Below are 20,558 nucleotides of genomic sequence, written 5' to 3'. Positions count from 1 at the left end.
CTTTAAAATTTTAAAATAGTTATTTCTCAATTTGAACACTATTTTAAGAATTAAAATCACAATAAGATATAAATTAAAGACACATTTTTCAAATAAATAGAACGATGCTGCCTAACCCAACATTTATTTTACCAGTGCTGTGCACATTTTATAATTACTGCCAGACAGGATTAAGGTAACAGGACATGCCCTGTAATTTAGAGGTGCTAGTCCTGTGTCATAACATACGAACAACGAAGGCGTTCTTCATCACAAAAATGCCACAGATGAGTTTTGGGTCTTGAAAAAAAAAAAGATGCAATTTAAAACTAAAACATTTTCACCAGGCTTGGACATCACATCCAAATATAAATCAAGTTCAGGCAAAATCTGAGTTTTTTTCTTTGTGTCTCTGTGCCGGAATAAGCTGCATTTAGGTCATTCATTAAATGATGTGCACTAAATTAAAAAGAATAAGAGAAAGATATTGGTGCCGCAATACACACAAATCTAAAAAGGAGGGTGCTTGGGATCTGTGGGAGTATAAACCACAAATATATATATATTTTTTTGTTTTATTTTATTTTTTTCATGTTTAATAAAAAAAATCCAAATCTGCAAAGAATGCATCCCTGCTGGAACATGAAAAGAACCAAGCCTGAATCAAGAGGAGCTGTGTGTTCTAAAGGTCACTTACAAGCCGATTTAGTGTTCATTAGCAAAGTTCAGATTATTGGTCTTGGACACTTTTAGTCATGCAAACTCATCATTTACTATTGGGCAACTATAAGAAGAAATGGTGTGGCTTTCAAAGTTAGAAAGGAGAATGGAAAGAACGTAACTCAGTACAATACTGTGAATGACAAACTGATATTGATTTAATATCTGTAGACGCCCTTTCATTATGACAGTTCCACAAGCTCTGGTAGTCAGTCATGGACGGAAAACAAGGTGTGAAATACGATTTGTGAATATGGGCTTGGAAACGGAAACAGAGCTGAGGATCACCCAATCAGCTTCTGTAATCTGACGACCTCATCAGTGCCAATTCATTCTTCAAGCAATCAAAGCATCCTCTTTACCCCCGGACATCACCACATACAGTTCACAGAAATGAAGCAGATTATGATGTCAGCTTCAAACAATGGAAGAGCTGAGTTTGAATAGTAAAAACATCTCGCAGTTCAGATCACAAACTGCTTATTTGCAAGCTTCAAAAGAAGCCAAAGCAAAATAGGCATTCAACTTCCAAGAAATATCCTAGAGGACAAACCCATCACCCTCAAGGAAAATATCAGTAACTGATATGAGATCCTGAAAAAATAGAGAACCTGAAGAACTATAGATGAAATTCAAAGACGTTATACAAGGTTTGAAAAAGATTGGTCCAGCGAAAGATCCAAAGATATCAAAGTAAATAACAGAAGACACCGTGGAAATATCAAAGAAGTTAAAATAATGAGTCAAAATATGTAAATATGGAATCACAAATTCCAGAATGCTCCCAGAAAATGCAATGATTATAATGCCATTTGTAAAGTAATTGAAGAAGGAAATACACATGGAAGATTCTTGAGATTAAAAAGAAGTTCTAGTTTTGAGGGGGGATTGAAGGAATACACAGAAGACTATTCACAAAGAAAACTACATCTGGATGCCTATGCAGCAGCCTTCAGTAATAATTCTAGTGGACACAATTCCAACCCAAAAAAAAACAGCTTCATTTCATTTGGTCTCAACTGAACTTTTAACTTCTTTTTCAATTTGTTCAAGGAACCTCTATAATTTGTGTGCTATTAATATAAACAAAATATGCATCCAGCTTCCAGCCTCTTGTCCAGTACAGAGTCCTGGAGGGTCCGGAGCCCATCCTTAAAACCACGGATCATAGGGCAGGGTGCAGATCTTTGGATTGTAGGTGGAGAACAGGGCACCTGCAGGGAAGCCATGTGAGATGGGGAGGAGATGCCAATTCCACACACATAGAGCAGGAACTGGGTTCAAAGCCCCAACTCTGGAGGTGAGATCATCAGTCCTCTCCTCTAAAAACTGTTTATAAAATATTCAAATCACCTTCGAACTTCTACAAATATCTCTAGAACAACTAGGTGTTTGAGAAGTTGGGCATTAACCAAATATGCTTAGTTTCCTACAAGAATAAAGCTACATAATATGTGATAACCCCACAACCCTGCACATTAGAAGTGGGTATAGAGAATGGATGCTCAGATGGGGTTTCTAATGACACATCCAATGAGACGTGTTTGCGCATCAAAACAGCTAAATGAGCCATACTGTCAGTAATACAGACCCTGTAATATTTCTTATAAATATTTGAAATTGTGTATATATTATATGGTGGGTTACGCCATTGTTTTGTTGCATATTCATGTAGAAGGATAATGTTGGGATTTAAACATAGACATTAGCAATTGTATTGTTCTAAAAATATGATTTTAAAATGTTTTAGTAATAATCTCCAAAACAGACTTTCAGTTACATGCTGTCTTTAAATTGCCCATAGTTCATGTGTGTGTGTCTGTGTTTACTTTGATTCTCGTGCACACAGCAGCAGTGTATGTAAAGTACACACATACAAATAGAGAGTGCAAAACAAAGTGCACAGACAGAACTCAGACAAGTAAACATGCCGCAAACAAATTACATATAAAGTGCATAAAACATTCTGAAACAGAAAATTAATTACATAAATTTAAATGTAAATTAATTGATGTTGTATGTGGAATTAAAGAAAAAAAAAAACACAAACACAACCAGTGAAAAGTTTTTTGCACACACTAAGATTTTCTACATTTGCATGTTACTCATTTAACATTTATTTAAAATACACTTAATATTCTTTGCTAACAAATAAATTTACAGTATGTTCACATTTGTGTACCTTTGTTTGCAAGAAAATGTCATATCTTTGATTCCTCTTGCTGTCCTGGTAACCTCCTCTAGCAGTTATAACAGGAGAGAAAATTCTAGGCATCCTTTTCTACCAGGGACAGTAAATACTGCTCCGTTTCATGGCATGAAGCAGTTAACTAATGCATTTAAAGAACAGTCTTTCCATGTTATAAAGGAAACTTGTATTATTTTACTTATATTTTCATTTATAGTTGTTCATTCAACTTTCCCATGCTTAACAAGAATAAAAAATCTGCAGTTTATGAAATAAATGGAAAAGTGGCAAAAACCTGTGAAACTTTTGACTGCTAGTGTATATTAACAAGAATGGCTTTACTGTATAACTGAGCCTCCTCAGGCTCAAGGAAGACATCACACACTAGGGGGCGCCATCACACAAACCAGGCACATAGCTGAGTAACGGGATTCTGTCTCTGTCCAACACAGCTGTAGCTCATTGTGGTTGTTGAAGCACTTGATTGTGCTTGATACTGCAGCAATTACAGCGCTTAGAGAAATGTTACACTAACAGATATTGGTTTTAATCACTTGCTTCAGCAGTGATGCTCATATGTACGGTCAACAATTGGCAGAAAACTTGAATAACCAAAATGGCCTCTATCCCTTTGTTTTAATCCATGTCTAAACTTGTCTGGAATGTATTATTAAGCATTGCAGTTGTGTTCTGACAGAACTTGTTTCAAGGTGTGGCTTATAAAAGGGAACTTATAAGATCTCCACCGGGCAAAAAAAAAGGACTCGGAGACGAAGAGTTTGCATGTAAACTTTGAGATCATTTATTTATTTAAACTTAGATTGCTTTTCCTACCATAACCATCAAATATATGTTTCCACAGTCATTTTATCTATGACTATGAGAACAACATAAAAAGTAAAACAATGTAATATATGTTAGATAATATATTAACAGTAGTGACAAAAGTGTGCAAAATAATTTATGCTGTTATTATTAGTCTGTGATTGAACAAATCGGTGGGCACACCTGGCAGGGGAAACACAAAGAAACTTCTGGAATTTGCCATGATTAGTTGCTACATTAGAGGCTGATTTGGAACAAAGGGAATCGAGATGTACAGAAAGGACCGGAAAAGAGAGCAATGTATTGCAGTGCCAGATGATGCCTGGGGTCACAAACCCTTCAGCTGCTGGTGCCAAAGGAATGCGTGACCCTCATCAACCCAAGGTCACTAAGAATTGGGGTGGGGGGGAGGGGGTTAAGGCGTGTCTGTACTATGTGTCACGAGAGAGCTGGGACTCAACACCTCAGCATGATTATAACAAGTCCCTGCAGAAAGGCCACAGGTCCAAGCCTAACCACCTTTAGCTGTGTTAAAGGCTATAAAATTATGCATATAAAAGAGATCTGTAAACATACATATAGGAGAAACTCAAAAGATGGTAACTCAAGGCGAGAATATTACCGGGAGGCACTAAAACAGTGCGGCCAATGTAAACAATGGCAGCAAAAAGCTACTGCACTGAGAAACAGCCTCTACGCAGACTGGAAGTCTACAACACAGAGCCCTGACTCCATGCTTTGCATGAAAACGCACGGGAGATGTGCTTACCTCTCTACAATATAACCTCCCCGATAATGGAGATTCAGGTTGTTGCCATTAAAAGCAATAAAAACAAAAAAAAAATGCTATTACAAATGGTCAGTTAAACACATATTAGACTACAGATTCTTCTTCATGCATGGACTGAGATATGAAACATGTACAGTGTGTGTTAACTCAGTATATTAAGTCCTTTGTATGGAAACTGAGCCAGAGTTTAATAAGGTTTCAATAACCACTGTTTAATAAAGCTAAATGCATAGCAATGTCTTGACGCCTCTTTCTACTGTACTGTATATCCTCAGTGTCTTTACTGCAGTGTCTTAAATGGAAATATATTACACATATTTCTGTGTTCAATAACACAAAACAAAAACATTTTATACATATATTTTTCTATTTTTGAAGAAGTCGGTAAGAAAATCAGCACATCAACACAACAAGTCTAACAGTCAATTTCCGGTAAACTTTTTATACAACCCATGCACACACACATAATTTGATGATATATAGTACTGTGCAAAAGATTTAGTCTGCTGCAGAAAGTGATTAGCTTATCTATCCATCCATCCATCCATTATCTTCCGCTTATTCGAGGTCGGGTCGTGGGGGCAGCAGTCTCAGCAGGGAATGATTAGCTTATGATGCTCAATGTATGTTTTTGTAAAATTATGATCCTATGTGTAAGTGGTAGTCATTTCAAACCCAGGCCAAAACCATTAAATATACCCATGTATTTGCTGCCTCAGCTGCTAGCATACAATGTTTGGCTAATCAATGCTCATTGAATTCTGTAAGTTAGTTAGGTGAGCTATTGATGAAATTTAACAAGCACATGGAACGTCTGAGGTGCCCCTGAGGAGAAGGTTTGGGAGCTGAAGCCGTGTTCATCTAGTCACCCAGCAAGATATCAGTCATTTTTCGGAGAACAGAAAAAAAATATTTTTCTTTTTTTATTGTATTATTGTTGCTTATTAGTAATTATTCTAATATTTAACATTTTTCTGAGTGAATACAGTTAACTGTCACACACCACAGGGGTTACAGACAAGGGCCCCCACCATCTGGAAAAACCACGTAAATTTTTTTGGCCCCCATGGCGAGTAGCACAAAAAGATACAAGAAATACGAGACTGAGAGACCAGTGAGAGATCACTGCGAGATCCCTGCAAGATGATTGTGAGATCACTGCGAGACGTGCGAAGCTGCTACAAACACGCCTGGCTTCCTCCAAACCAGCACCGCTACGTGTATCTCATGCATTTATGAGTTACTAAACTTTTTGTGTGCCATCGGCAGCTTTCGCAAAACTCCCAAAAAATTCCCGTGTGATTTTTTTACGCGAATGCAAATATCGGAAACATGAAGGGAAACATCACAATACAGAGAGGTCCACTGCACACCCTCACTGTCCAGATAAAGACTTTTGCACAGCACTGTATATATACACTGTATATATAAACAATATTGTAGCACACCAGATGCCTGGTGTGCTTTTAAGTCTGTAAATCAGTGATGTACCACCAAAGCAATATAGAGACATGCCACCTTAGGCAAACTCAGGGAATTTCAGGGAATCGGATGAGGGACAGCCGGGCTGGGGCCTGGGGTGCACTTACAATCACACGCTACACCCTGGTGTTTTTTTTGCTTGGAAATACCCCTTTTTATAACCCCCCCCCCCCCCGCAAGTTTTACCAGAAAATACCGTCAAAATTCTGGGCTGTGAGGGTAAAATCTGCCCCGAGCTGGGGGGTCCTTCCTGGAGAGGTGGGCAGTCTGCATTACGGGAATGCTGCATTACGGGAAGTCTGCATTACGGGAATGCTGCATTACGGGAAGTCTGCATTACGGGAATGCTGCATTATGGGAAGTCTGCATTACGGGAATGCTGCATTATGGGAAGTCTGCATTACGGGAATGCTGCAATGCATTCTAACCCAAACTTAATGTGCCGGTGCTGGATTTAATGCAGTTACCTACTTTATGCAAAACGTTCCAATTCCACTGTAAATATTTAGACATTTATTGTTCTTTTTTTTGCCCAATTTCAAGTAAACTACAGACAGCAAAATGTGTAAAATGATCCAGTGTTCTCTCTCCAGAGGCCCTGTGTCTCAGCCCTTTCGACAGGAGGTGTGGCCATCATGACAGGATCGGCATTTTTCACCCGCTGCATGTTGAGGTTTTCAGCTTACAACGGATGAGGCAGAAGGACGCACATTTTAAAAATGTGTCAACACCTAGAACCTTCTCCATGGCTCGCTCTACTCCTAATAAATTGCATAAATCCAAATTAATTGCATAAATCCATACTTCTCAGAAATATGTTTTGCCTAAAACGAATACAATATATATTTTGATGACCTGACCCTTATAATTATGAATTAAATACAATTACTCGACGCCCTGAGTTCATTATTGACTTTGAAGGACATAAATATTTCCAGTTTTGAAATAGAAAAGAATTGACCTATATAAGAATAAATATTAAGTCACCAAATATGTTTTCGTATTCAATCCACAATGTAAAGGAATGGGGATCTTCCTTACTAAGTGCTCGCTGTCAAAGGCCATAAGGCTGGTATTTTTATAAACAGAACATTTTGAGGTTGTGCATACTGCCTCTTCACATTCGTGATCCACGTTCTTGTAGAATCTGTAACAGGAAAACAGGGACACATATAGATATATTATCGACACATTCTGCTGATTGGTTATGGGTAGACACCCAACAACTGCTAGCAATTTCCTTGTTGCTATGAGCCTGCAGTAGATGAGAGTTAGAGAAAGGACTCATCCTGCATTATGCTCTCAAAGTGCACATCTCTCCATCCAGTCAATAAAACACTTACGTCTGTTGCTGCTGTACAGAAGCAGCACTGGAACCAGTGGAGATGTGCACCAGAAGGACAAAAACACAAATGGCTGACCCTGGATTCAGCCAGCAAGCAGTCAGTTGACAGGAGTGATTATGCTGTTGTGTATTCACTCTCTGGTGAAAACCTTGTACAGTATATCCACTTTATGACACTTTACTATAAATGGAAAAGCCCCCACTTTCCCCTCTACTGACATCTAATTGACCAAAGAGGCTTTATGAAGCTTTTAGTGTATATACACACAGTATATATTTTAGTATTTAGTATGTTTAGTATTTATGTATGTATTCATGATGGGTATTAGTTTGTATCTTATTGATAGTGGTTTATTTGCATTGCTGACAAAACCCCACCCGTCCCTTTAAAACATTAAACTGTTGGCTGACAGCTGTGTAAAGGCAGGTTTGTATCTGTGGCGCTAAGGATGTCTCATTACGTTGTTTTAAAGGTTAGCAGGTTCTCAGAAAATGCGTTTTTTCATGCTCCTATTTTTCATTGGACAGCGAAAACATTTTAAGTGGCTTGAGAAAAATCTCTTCCTTTAACAACAGAAGTGACACTGTGCATTACTGGACGTTGGCACAATAAAGACTGAGGACAGGCACCTGCTGCAGGTACCTCCTGCATTTTCCATTGAAAAACAAAATTTGAGTGGGCTGACATGTCATTTGTTTTGCATAGTTTTGTAATGCAAAAAATACTGCTTGTTTGAAGTAGTTCTAAATATCTTGTATATAAAGCAAATAGGCTTTTCAGTAATGTGTAGTAATTATTTCAAGAAATATGTGTATTTTAATATCCATATATGCAGCTGTTATTTATTTGGACCTTTTAGTATGATAGTGTACTACCAGAGTTGCTGAATCGGACTCCCTGATGTGCTGCCTAACAGAAATGACAGCAACGGTGTCAAATGACAAAGTCATTGTGAAGGTGACAGGAGTATTTGCAGTCTAGGTCTATAGTTCTATGTTTGTCATCTGTTGTTTAATAGATTTGCAGTGAACACGTAAAACTGGATAGAGAAGATTTCACTATAATGCTTGAGTGTAATCAATTCTAGGAGTAAACTAGATTTCTACAGTACATCTCACCTTGGCCTTTCCAGTTGGCTCACTGTTTGTAACAGATGACTGGTTATTCAGCTCCTTGGAGACCACACACAAGAACTCAGACTGCTCTTCATTTCCATAGTTATAAGAAGAACCAATATTTACCACCTGTGAAAAGACATTGACAGACACAGCATGACTTTTCAGAGATCAGAAATGTATTGTTTATAGCAGGAGACATTTTGCATTTGTGCAAATACTTAACCAACCGCAACCAAGGTGACATTTTGCTTTCGATAGTGATCTTCCCTGCACTACATTCACTTCAGCAAACATGAGAAAGGCACCTTTTGCTACTTTCCTCAAGCTTCTTCTAACATCGCGAACACCCTGTGAAGGGTGTGTGAGCGAGCGCATGCGTACGGGCTGAGCCTCCTCACGGCATGCGCAGAGCTCCGCAGACGCAGCAGGCCGGAGCAGGCTGCTTCGACGGGCTTGTTCACACACGCATGGCTGCAGGGGCGCCCCGCCCGGTTGCCGAGGGAGACCGCTAATTACAGCTCAGTGGGCCTCCAGACAACGCATATTTTCCTCAGACCTATTTGTCCTTGCTAAGTTCCAGTTGTGCAGTCCTAGCCCACCATTGCTAAACCACTAGCTAAGGCTCTGCTATTAGTTTCTTTTGAGTATTTCTAAAAGGGCTGGCAGGACATAAACACATGCGATACATCAGCAGCGCATGTTCACCAATGAAATTTGAAAATGAATGGGTTCATGTACGACCAAATGCATAAAAGTGAAAATATTGGATTAATCCACCAGGCCACGTTCCCAGAATGCTGTGCTTCCTGCTGACGTTACTAGATGCCGCACATCGCTAAACATACCTGCCGCACATCGCTAAACATACCTGCCGCACATCGCTAAACATACCTGCCTCACTCTTGTTACCTGAATGTTCTCAGTGCTGCACTTTCTGCTGATTTAAATAGTTGTCTTATTAGGACCTTGCTTTGTTTATCGTGTCGCTCCTGCTCCGATGCTGCTTACACCAGTACCTGGGCATTCACTGGAAGCTCATCATAGATGCACTTACGCAATATATTTGAAATGTGCTGTTTACCCGACTTGTACGCAACTTTGGCCAAAAGAATCAGATAAATAAATGTAAATGTTATGCAAATGACTAAGAAGAAAAAAAATCTTGTTGGACACTGGCGTATTTTACAAAGTCACTTCATGCTTGCAATATGATCATGACATTAAAGATCTTATTTTAATCTTTGATCCAGAAATAACAAAGCACTGATTTAATCCTAGGAGATGAACTGTATTCACAATGTGTATTCAACAGCATGATCGTAATAAGCATGGTAAGTTAGATTTCATCAAATACTCTATTACTGCCACAGGACCGCCAGTGACAGGCTGGATGAAAGCAGAGAAAAGTGGATAAAGCAGCTGGCAGTACAGTGACACCAGTTACTCTCCTGCATTCACTCTGTTCCATAGACTAAGGCAATCTGCATGGGGTAGCAGAATTCATGGCCTGTCAATGCTGAGGATGTTCTGTTTCTATGCTTTTTCCTGTGCATCCTGCACTGCATCTCCTAATAAGAAGCCACACCACTGTGTCCTTGTTATACACCAGTCCAGTTTATCTTCTGCACATCACTGGATCCTTCACTCATGCCCAATCACACCACTCTAAGCTGGGAACCTGAAACTGCTCCTCCTGTTCTTGGTCATTCCTTTCCTTCAGACGCGCCTGGTCAGAATGAAGAGGCGACAGCTGATTGTGTTTCTGTCTTGTAAATTTGAGAAATTTTAAGAATCATTGAAAACCACACTGGACAAGTGGTTATTTAAAAATGGATGGATTAGTGGATGGAGCAGTGGAAGACAATGAGAAAATAAATCTTAAATCTCGAATTGAACAAAAATACTTTACTAAACAGAAAAACTGTGACTTAGTGATTAATCATTATTCTTACATAGATTCTGAGGCCACATACAGTATATAAAGTTTCTTTCTACGAAAGTTATCACCAGTTAAAAAGTGAAATAGCCAAACTGGGTATTGGAATTATCAGTCTTTAGAAGTATGGTGCACAAATCAATTTGATAAATGTAATTCTGTGAAAGGAAAGAGGGGCCTGTCAGAGAGACTGATGGATGCGAGGCTGAGGGAGGAAGAGCTGAGGAATGTGGGGCTGAGGGATGTGGAGCTGAGGGGATGCAGAGCTGAGGGGATGCAGAGCTGAGGGGATGCAGAGCTGAGGGATGCGGGGCTGAGGGATGCGGAGCTGAGGGATGCAGAGCTGAGGGGATGCAGAGCTGAGGGGATGCGGGGCTGAGGGGATGCGGGGCTGAGAGATGCGGGGCTGAGGGATGCGGGGCTGGGGGATGCGGGGCTGAGGGGATGCGGGGCTGAGGGGATGCGGAGCTGAGGGGATGCAGAGCTGAGGGGATGCAGAGCTGAGGGGATGCAGCGCTGAGGGATGCGGGGCTGAGGGATGCGGAGCTGAGGGATGTGGGGCTGAGGGATGTGGGGCTGAGCGATGCGGGGCTGAGCGATGCGGGGCTGAGGGATGCGGGCTGAGCAATGCGGGGCTGAGGGATGCGGGCTGAGGAATGCGGAGCTGAGGGGATGCGGAGCTGAGGGGATGCGGAGCTGAGGGGATGCGGAGCTGAGGGATGTGGGGCTGAGGGATGTGGGGCTGAGGGATGTGGGGCTGAGGGATGCGGGGCTGAGGGATGCGGGGCTGAGGGATGCGGAGCTATGGGATGAGGGGCTGAGGGATGTGGAGCTGTGGGATGCAAGGCTGAGGGAAGTGAGACTAAGGGATGCAGGGCTGAAAAATGAGAGGCTGAGGAGCTGGGCCATGACAGAGGGAGTGGGAGGGGACACCTTGCCAGACTCACCGGAAAGCCGGTCTCCGCAGCCTTCACCTCTCTGGATACAATCAGCAGAAACTCAGACTGGTGATCCCGTCCGTAGCCATACGAGGAGCCTAAACTGACAAGCTGCAACAACCATTAAGAGGTTAAAAGGGAGTCATTTTACAGCTGGATGTACTGGTGGGTTTTCATGAAAAATGCCAGCTTTTCAAAGCATTTCACTGAAGATGAAATACACTTTATACTATGGTGCCAATCAATGTAGCATGCAAGGTTAACAAAGGCAGACACTTCACTAGTTACACAAATGCCTATTACCATGTTTTGCATCTAACTGAAATTTTATTACAAAACTATTGGTCTCGCAACAAACCTGCACTAATGAAACTAATGTACTTCAACATTATTGTTGAAACAGGAATCTAAATATTTTATAAATAACTTATGAAAATATGATACATATGAAAAGACTGAATTGAAACATGGAAGCTATACACTAATATATAATGCATGATTATATAATCCTTACAACAAAGAGTAACAGCAATGTTGCTTGGAGAAATTATAATAAACAGTGTATTGTGGGCTTGTGTTGTGTTAAAATATTTTTCTCAAGGACAGAAAGAATGGCACCACAGGGACAGATATTGTTGCTGGTTTGTCAGAACAATCTTTATAAAGGCTGCAGAATTAATTACTGTGATTGCAGCTGAAGCCAAATTGCATATGCCCTTACATAACCCTATACCCTTATATACCCATATACCCTTATATACCCCTACACCCTTATATACCCATATACCCTTACATACCCCTACACCCTTATACCCATATACCCTTACATATCCCTACACCCTTATATACCCATATACCCTTACATACCCCTACACCCTTATATACCCATATACCCTTACATACCCCTACACCCTTATATACCCATATACCCTTATATACCCCTACAACCTTACATACACCCTTACATATCCATATACACTTACAAATCCATATACCCATACATACCCCTATAGCCTTACATATCCATATACCCTTATATATACATATACCCTTATAAACCCATATACCCTTACTCTACTGCACACATTGATGAAAAAGACGAAAATCCATCCGATGAAAAAGAAAATCCAAATAAATACTGTTCATTCTAAAAATAAATACGATCCTGATATCATCTGAGAAGAGTGATTGTTGGCTACAGGTCCTCTTTTGAATGTGCATGAGTAAGGTCTGTTTCGCATACTATGAAAACTCAAATTTATGTCCTGACACTTGCGATATGTAGAGTATCATTCTAAAGCAAAGTATTTCAATAGAAATGCTAAGCATTTACAGCATAGTTCACTTCAAATTCATAAAACTTCCATACAATTTATAACAGATTTGTACTACAGGCACAGTTGAGTCATTGATACTAGACATGAATCTTGCGTGTGCTTTTCTACTGATACCTGCTCAAACTTCCAACCATCAGACATAGTGGAGACCATCTGGGTTAGTTCCTCTTCTTGGCACTGAAGAACCCTATACACATGCTTCATGGATACCTGGAAGACAAGGTGAGTCTTCAGATATACAATATGCACCCACAACAAAACCACAGGTGCGGAAGATGAAAATGTACCCAGTCTACATCAGGTTTACGTCAGTGATGCATCTTTAGTCAAGTTTAGTACAACTAAACCTTAGTGGGCATAAATCAAGGTCAGTTAAACAACTAAACAGAACCCGCGTACTATAATGTCAGTTATCCATAAAAACATCGGCGTCTCTCAGGGGAAAATCCCAACTCTGTTTCGCATCATTTTCTGCTCCTACTCCTAGTCCCTGATCCTTGGTGCCCCATTGCTGTGCCTCCCTCACAACTATGAGCTGCTCGCTGGTAGCAGAATGACGTCACCATCGGGCCCCTGAGCGAGGCCCTTAACCCCAAACTGATCCAAGCACCGTCTAACCCGCTTACTCAAAAAATACATAAAGAAATAAATAAACAAAAAGTATGTTGCTCGGGATATATAAATACAATGTAATGTAGTAGTAGTAGTAGTAGTAGTAGTAGTAGTAGTAGTAATAATAATAATAATAATAATAATAATAATAATAGACATGTTGTGGGATAGACTCCGGACACCCCGCGACCCAGTAGGTTAAGAGGTTTGGAAAATGGATGGATGGATAATAACAGACATGCAGATGAGCACATTCTTGTGGAGATTCCGGACTGAGTAACTTTGTCTGCTGTCAGGGTCAACTTGAGCAACAGAAGATATTGTTCAGATCAGGGATGGTTTAATATAGAAATGCAAAGCTAGTCTGGCAGCTGACAGAGGTGACAGGCCTACATGGGTGTGGCATGATGGTTTAACCCTAAGGGAAGACGAAGGCGTCCCATGAATGTGCTGCAGTATACATACATAGAATTTGAAAAACAGATTAGAATATGGTACCAACAAATGCCATGTGCAAGAATGGGCCTCGCCGGTGAAACAAGGAGCCGACATTCAGATGGAAGAAACAATCTTATATAGGTTACTCTGCACATTGCTGCTACATACTGTAGGAACTTCACTGTTTATTCTGTGCAAATTGTGACATGACAATAAGTCTAGTAGCTCTCAAAAGCCACCTAAGAATATCATGATGGGCTATGAAGCTTAGTGCTAAATAAGAGCTTACAGTGTGATAGAATGGTAACCCTGCTTTTATCGCTGTCATTTTTTCCGGAATATCAGTGGGGACTTTCTGGGAAATATATTCTGCAGCAGCTTAGAAAAAAATGCATCCCTGTCTCCTGCATGATGGATACCACAGGTGTGTTTCAAATGGAAAATGGCCTCTCAGACTCAGAAATGCGCATGTATCCATCTGGCACCTGGTGGGAAGATACAGCAGAGCAAACGCAGGGGCTCCGGCTTCGAATATCAGCTGAGGTCTGATATGTGCTCTTCCGGAATGCTGAAAACGCTGAATGAGGAAGCAGCACGTCTGACATGCATGTGACGTAACGCCTGGCATCGGGTCAGCCTACCTGCAGGTGTCGGGTGTCCCTCTCCCTGATCCTGTCTTTGATGAGCTTTATTAATGCAGTGATATTGTAGAATTCAGCCTCCTCCAGTGCACCTTGGGTACAGAGAGAAGCCACTGGATAAAAAAGCAAGGCGTAGCAGCGTATTTCATTAAGAGATGCACATGAGTTTGAATATAAGATGTATTATATCAATAAATAATCAGACATGGAAAGCTAAACGCATTGTGTAGAAGACAAATGACCCAAGAATCTGCAGAGATTTTCGTGTAGTTTCACTTGAGCAGTTTAGAAAGACGGCACTGTATGAGACCACACCTTCCTCTGCGAGGTCCTTGTTGAGGACCAGTTTGCCGTGTCTCAAGTAGTTCAGCAGTGGACCAAAGAAGGCCGGGTCTCGGTCTATGAGATAGGCGCCGGTTTCATCCTACGAGCAGCCAAGAAGAGGCGGACGTCAGCGCTTAAGGTTACTGCAGCAATAACGCGATGAGAGACTCACTGACACCAAAAGGAGTGGCACACTTTCTGAAGCCAACTTCATTAACTGCAAAAATGCCGGGAAACCGAGGCACTGACCGAATTAGGAATACAGCATCCCCCAGTGGGAGGCAGGCCATGTCAGTGTGAAACATCAGAGAAGCTGGACTTCAATTTCTTAGTGAATTTAAAATAAATAAATAAATAAATGCAGAGATGAAATACAAGAACAAAAACCAGCTCTTCATCATCATCAGATATGTTACACTGTATCCACCTAGTCTCAGCTCCAGTAAAGTAGTGGCATGGAAGCAGCTGAATTACATTCACGGCGGTAATAATATCCCATTCCCAATGGGACACAGAGGTTCCACTATGACAGCAGTGTACTTCCTGTACTCTGTTAAACAGAGTAGCAGCTCTCCTGCTTGGGGGATGTGCTTGTTTCTGTGTGTGACTGTATGTGTTTCCATTCCGCTCAGCCCTACAAGTCAAAACACAAAGACACTCAGCCTAAGATCAAGAGGCGCCAAAGGTCCAATCTGAGGGGCAGCTCTTATGCCCCCAGCCAGCCCCCGGAACAACAGCTGACCCCCACGAAGAGATCAGATCACCGGCAGGCGATGCCTGTAACTCATCTGCGGGCCGCAAAAGCAATTTGCTGAGTACGAAATGTGGAAAATATAACCCGTGGGAAGAGGCAGGGGAAGATCCTGAATAACGCAAAGCAGGTATGCAGAGATAAATGAGGCAAAGCATATATGTGGGAGCTTAGTGATTCCTTACAAAGCCATTTGGCCAAATCAAAAAATAAAAAAAAAACAATCTAAATATTTTCTATCTGATACGTAATGTGGGTCACCCAGCACCCAGGAAGTTGGACAGAGCACTGGCATTATGGGTTGTAACATAAATGAGTGGGATATGCCTCTGTGTCTGTGATCAGAAGGTCGCCAGTTTAAATCGAAAAGTTGACAGAATAGTGACATCGCCACTGTCACCTCGACTGATTCTCCAGGAACGGGCGGACCCTCCTCCCTTACCCAGGCTTGTTCTCACCTGTACATGTTTGTATGTCTTAAAGCAAAGTATGATGGGATACATGAAAACTAAATAAAGCTGCATTTATTTCATGTGGATTTTGAGTAATAATGACGAGAGTGAGATGGGTCAGAACAGATGGCATTTTAGGATCTACTAACCCAAAATGTGCTAACTTTGTGTGTAACTGTGTGTGTGTGGGGGGGGGGGGCTCCATTTCTCTGCCTAGTCTATACAATTCTACAATACTATTACATCCAACACGTCCAACTGAAAATAAATAAATTAAAAATAGGCATATGTGAGCCATAGTCATAAGAAGGCACTGCAACAGCTGTGCTGGAAAGAAAAATGCAAAAGCACCCCCCCCCCCCCCAGTGAGGTGCATGTGGTTTCCCGATTCACAAAGCACATGCAAATGCACTGACACTGCCTGCTTTTTAAAGAGATTTTACACTCATAGCTTTGAAAAACAACTGCTCCCCATCCCAGGAGACAGGGCATGTTTTGGTGAACGCTACAATAGTGTTTCTTAGGGAACATAACACTGACACCAGTAAATGGGAATTTAAATTACATTAAGGATGAGGTCTTAGTGAGGTGCAGTGAACTAGAGGGGCAAATCCACTGTTTTCATCCTCATTCAAGTACAAATGATACATCACATTTTAAATCACACATAACTTCAGTATATTGTGCAAATATATCGTACGAGAACAATTTGTCCTCTAATCTCCATTGTCCTCTCTCTTCATTGCCTGAACTACATATTAAATTAAGGGTAATAGTGACAGTTGATAGCATCAGACTGAGGAACAGACCCCAACACCTCGTCGAGCCTCGCCCTCAGTGTGGCCGCCCCCAGGGCTGTGTGCTGAGCCCTGCTGTACCCCCTGTACACCTACGACTGCAGGGCCACGTTCGGCCCCAATGTCACTGTCAAGTTTGCAGGTAGACCAGATCCGCAATGCTAAAAAGCAGGCCGGCCTGCAGGAGCTGAAGAAGCTGTCACTTTGGTGCCAGGACAACAGTCTCCTCCTCAGTGTCAGCAAGACAAAGGAAATGATTGTGGCTTCAGGAGGAAACAGCAAAGGGACTAACACCATGTCATTATGATGCTGCTTTTGTGGACAGGGAAGGCAGCTTCAGGTACCTCAGTGTTCATATTACCAAAGTCCTGACTTGGTCTCTGCACACTGACTCCTTAGTGAGGAAGGCTCACCGACGCCTGTACCACCTTAGACATCTCAGGAGCTTCAGGCTGTCACTGCCCAGTGCTGAAGAACTTCAGTGACACTGTCGAGAGCATCCTGACAGGGAGCATCAGCGCCTGGCTCAAGAACAGCACACGGCAGGTACCAAGAGGTTCTGAAGAGGGTTATACAGTCAGCCAGACGCACAATCGGACCTGCACTTCCCAACCTCCAGAACATTTACATTAGACGATGCAAGTCCAGGGCCGCATAGACTAGTAAGGATGCTGGCCACCCCAGAAATGATGTCTCCTCTGTGCTGAGGCCGGGCAAACGCGACAGCTGACTGAAGGCCAGCTGAGAGCAGCTGTAGAAGAGCTTCTGTCCCCAGGCAATCCAGATCCTAAATGAAGATAGAGTGTAGGACCCGCACAACAATGTTCTCAACAGCCTACTTAACCCACAAGGCCCGTGAGGTGCATCTCCTTACTGGCAATCCTGCAAACCTTAGACATTTCATGATTATTATTTAATTTCTGTTTGCAATACGTTATGTCTTATCTCCGTCGCGTCTATTAAACACGGCCCTGTTTTCCACAGTTTGCATCTAGACAGCCATGCATCTCACTGCACATTGTACTCACTTTCTTAGTATAATTGTGTATGTGACAATTAACACTTAGAATCTTGAAATCCAAGGACATCTCAGCAACTGCACCATAGCATTTTGCCGGAAAAATGCGCGCGTGAGGAATATAGCACTTTTCAAACACCCAACGCACTTTACAGAATCAATGGGGAGCCAATTCGACCACCACCCCTGTGTAGCCCCCACCTGGTTGATATGGCAGCAGCCGTTGTGCACCAGGACGCTCACCGCACAGTAGCTAAGGTGGTGAAGGGGCAGGAGAGAATTCACCAGTTAGATGCAGGGGATGATTAGCAGTTCACTTCGCTTTATTCTTTGTCCTAAGAGGGCAATTGTTGTGCAGCAGGAATACATCCCATAAAACACACAACATTCAACACAGACGAAACACGAAAACTTCTACCAGAATAAGAGAATTAAAAAAATAAATTATTGTAAAATTATCCAGTAAATAATAAGTAAATAAATATCTCAACAGAGAGGTCACTAAGACAGACAAGGGCTATCCCTCCTGTTCTCTTAAGTTGAGTACATGAATAGATAAAGGGATAAAGGATTTTTTATATCGCTGTCTAAAACCAGTGGGGGTTCTAGGAGGCCAAATTTAATAGGGCCACAGTGGGCAATTTTAACCAGGACATTGGGCTACCACCCCTACTCTTTTGAAAGATGCCCAGGGATTTTTTATGACCTCATACAGTCAGGACCTCGGTTTTACATTTCATCCGAAGAACGGCACCATTTTTACACACTATTTTGCACTGGGGCATTGGGACCCACACAGACCACAGGATAGACTACCCTGTTGGCCACAGAGTCCCCATCACTGCACTTGGGCATTGGGACCCACACAGACCACAGGAAAGACTAACCTGTTGACCACACCAACACCTCTTCCAACAGCAACCCACTTTCCTAGTTGATCTCCTATCAAAGTACTGGCCAGGCCCAAACCTGCTTAGCTTCAGATGGATTACCTAGTCTGAATTGCAGGTGGTTTGCCTGCTGGAATAACAGAAAACTGGGATCCTTCCCAGAACAGGACAGCTGGTTCCATCTGACACTGAACCAGTATTTTCATCATTACTTTCAAGGTGTGGCTGTGATAGACAGAAGCCAATCCCAAGCAGCATAGGTTACGAGGTGTCATTAATGGGTGAGGGCCCATAACAGGGCGTACACACACTGAGAAACACACACAATCACAGAACCGTCTCACTTAAAGTGGAACTCCCTGATGGGAATGGGAATACAGTATTCAATGTGCTGTGCAATACCAGACAAAAATTTCATGAATTCAGTAGAGAAACTACTCCATCGTTTCTGTACTGCACCAATCATTAAAAAGTAAATACAGTACATCTCAGAAATAAAGGGAATGGACGTTCACATTTCCGAAGTTTTCTGGAGAGCCATTTTTGCGCTTTCTGTTGAATTCTGGGGAAATAAGTTCTAGTGAACTTCTACTTCTGCAGAAGGAATTAGACTCCACTTTGCTAGTTATACCGGTCACTTCTACGATTACTCAAAACCCCTGAATATATCGGATCACGCAAACACACACATGCACACGAAATAATTCACCTCTAGAGAGAATGCAAGCTGTAATTGGAAACCCGTTGGTTGAATCGCCATCAACGCAAATACAGAAAAACATCTAGTATACATGGAAAAGGCAGTATTCAGTCACCAAGAAGAAACAGGAAATACACTGCAGAAGATGCACTAATGCATTAATGCACGATGCATCAGCCCATAAAACTACCGTGATGATGCACTCCAAGACTTGGACAAAAACAAAACAACATGCGGCGCATCCTTGCATCTGTTTGCATGATTATGGAAAAGTGAGTCTCATTTTAAATCCGTCGAACTTTCTTAACTAATTAAACTTAACTAAACAATTTATATATCGTTCGCCACAGTAAAGTGTAGTGCGTCAATATAAGAATCATGAATCAAATCATACACAATTAATGTTACAAATTAAAACCATACGCCATTGCATGGGTTATTACGATTTCACCAAAGCAGCAATATAACTTTTCTTAGACGTTTTATATTGGTTATATTTTCAGCAAATGGCAAAACAAACATTTCAATGCATTCTCGCATTAAAATCGGAAATCGCATTACATTAAAATACTGCAGTGATTTCCAAAATATTGAAAATGCATTTTATCATTTGACATTAAGTGAATTCATGCAGCAGTTATTTCTACCATAGGTCGGGACCCGAACGCGCGAGCCTTGGATCCAATACCTTATCAGAGTCAAGGTCGGGGTCGGCCTGGCACAGTCGGTATAAAAAAGATTTCGGGTCTCTGCACAGGGTTTGCCTCGTGGTCAGAAAATGCGTGCCGCCGACGTTGAGTCTGACCCACTTGGAAGCTCCGGCGTCCGGAGCGTGCTTTGCGTCTCCCCCGCAGCTGACGGCACAGCTCAGATCAGACCTGCTCTCCGCCATCCCCGCTGCTCCGAGCGCTGCAGGAACTGCTCGCCAGGCAGGAAGAGTTCCGCCGCTCGTACTGCCTAATTTGGTTACCTCCCCCAAGAAACGCCACTCCTTTGCTGGGGTTCGGCGGTGTTCAGACACTAAGACCAAACGCTAAACTGGACATTTAATTACAAATAAATTATATATATTAGAGAAATCCACGCATAATTTCTTCATGTACTAATAACATGTTCTTTTTAATGGTGCCATACAAGCAAGTATGTTTCATTTAAAATGCTTTAAATAGCGTTTTAACTATATAAAGGTATAACCAGAACTGTCTATAACCACGGTCTTCATCCAAGTCCTTCCTTCGCTGTGCTCCGGGTTTATTCATGTATACCGTTTGATAGG

The 20,558-nt window shown here is 41.8% G+C and overlaps 1 protein-coding gene across 1 annotated transcript; it reads right to left on the bottom strand.

Annotated features, from left to right (window-relative positions):
• Positions 1-3,665: 3,665 nt before the first annotated feature.
• LOC111846390 (BTB/POZ domain-containing protein KCTD5-like) lies at positions 3,666-20,456 on the bottom strand. The gene is made up of 7 exons (XM_023816515.2): positions 19,971-20,456; positions 14,666-14,774; positions 14,351-14,442; positions 12,774-12,869; positions 11,332-11,433; positions 8,449-8,574; positions 3,666-7,131 (listed from the first exon to the last, which is right to left on the bottom strand). The coding sequence occupies exons 1-7, from the start codon at positions 20,172-20,174 to the stop codon at positions 7,102-7,104; spliced, it is 759 nt and encodes a 252-aa protein (XP_023672283.2). The 5' UTR covers positions 20,175-20,456; the 3' UTR covers positions 3,666-7,101.
• Between the last annotated feature and the right edge of the window lie 102 nt (positions 20,457-20,558).

This window comes from Paramormyrops kingsleyae, chromosome 22 (genome assembly GCF_048594095.1).
Source record: "Paramormyrops kingsleyae isolate MSU_618 chromosome 22, PKINGS_0.4, whole genome shotgun sequence".
Classification (NCBI taxonomy): Eukaryota; Metazoa; Chordata; class Actinopteri; order Osteoglossiformes; family Mormyridae; genus Paramormyrops; species Paramormyrops kingsleyae.
The sequence above is the reverse complement of the archived record's forward strand: the minus strand, read 5'-3'. Positions and strand labels throughout refer to the sequence as shown.

What these genes read in the sequence shown, in the direction of transcription:
- LOC111846390 (XM_023816515.2), bottom strand. Translation starts at nt 20,174, where the DNA reads ATGGCGGAGAGCAGGTCTGATCTGAGCTGTGCCGTCAGCTGCGGGGGA. An exon ending in CCGACCTTGACTCTGATAAG is followed by an intron (nt 14,775 to 19,970) that starts GTATTGGATCCA and finishes GGCTGCTCGTAG; the next exon opens with GATGAAACCGGCGCCTATCT. An exon ending in ATGGTTGGAAGTTTGAGCAG is followed by an intron (nt 11,434 to 12,773) that starts GTATCAGTAGAA and finishes TGGTTGTTGCAG; the next exon opens with CTTGTCAGTTTAGGCTCCTC.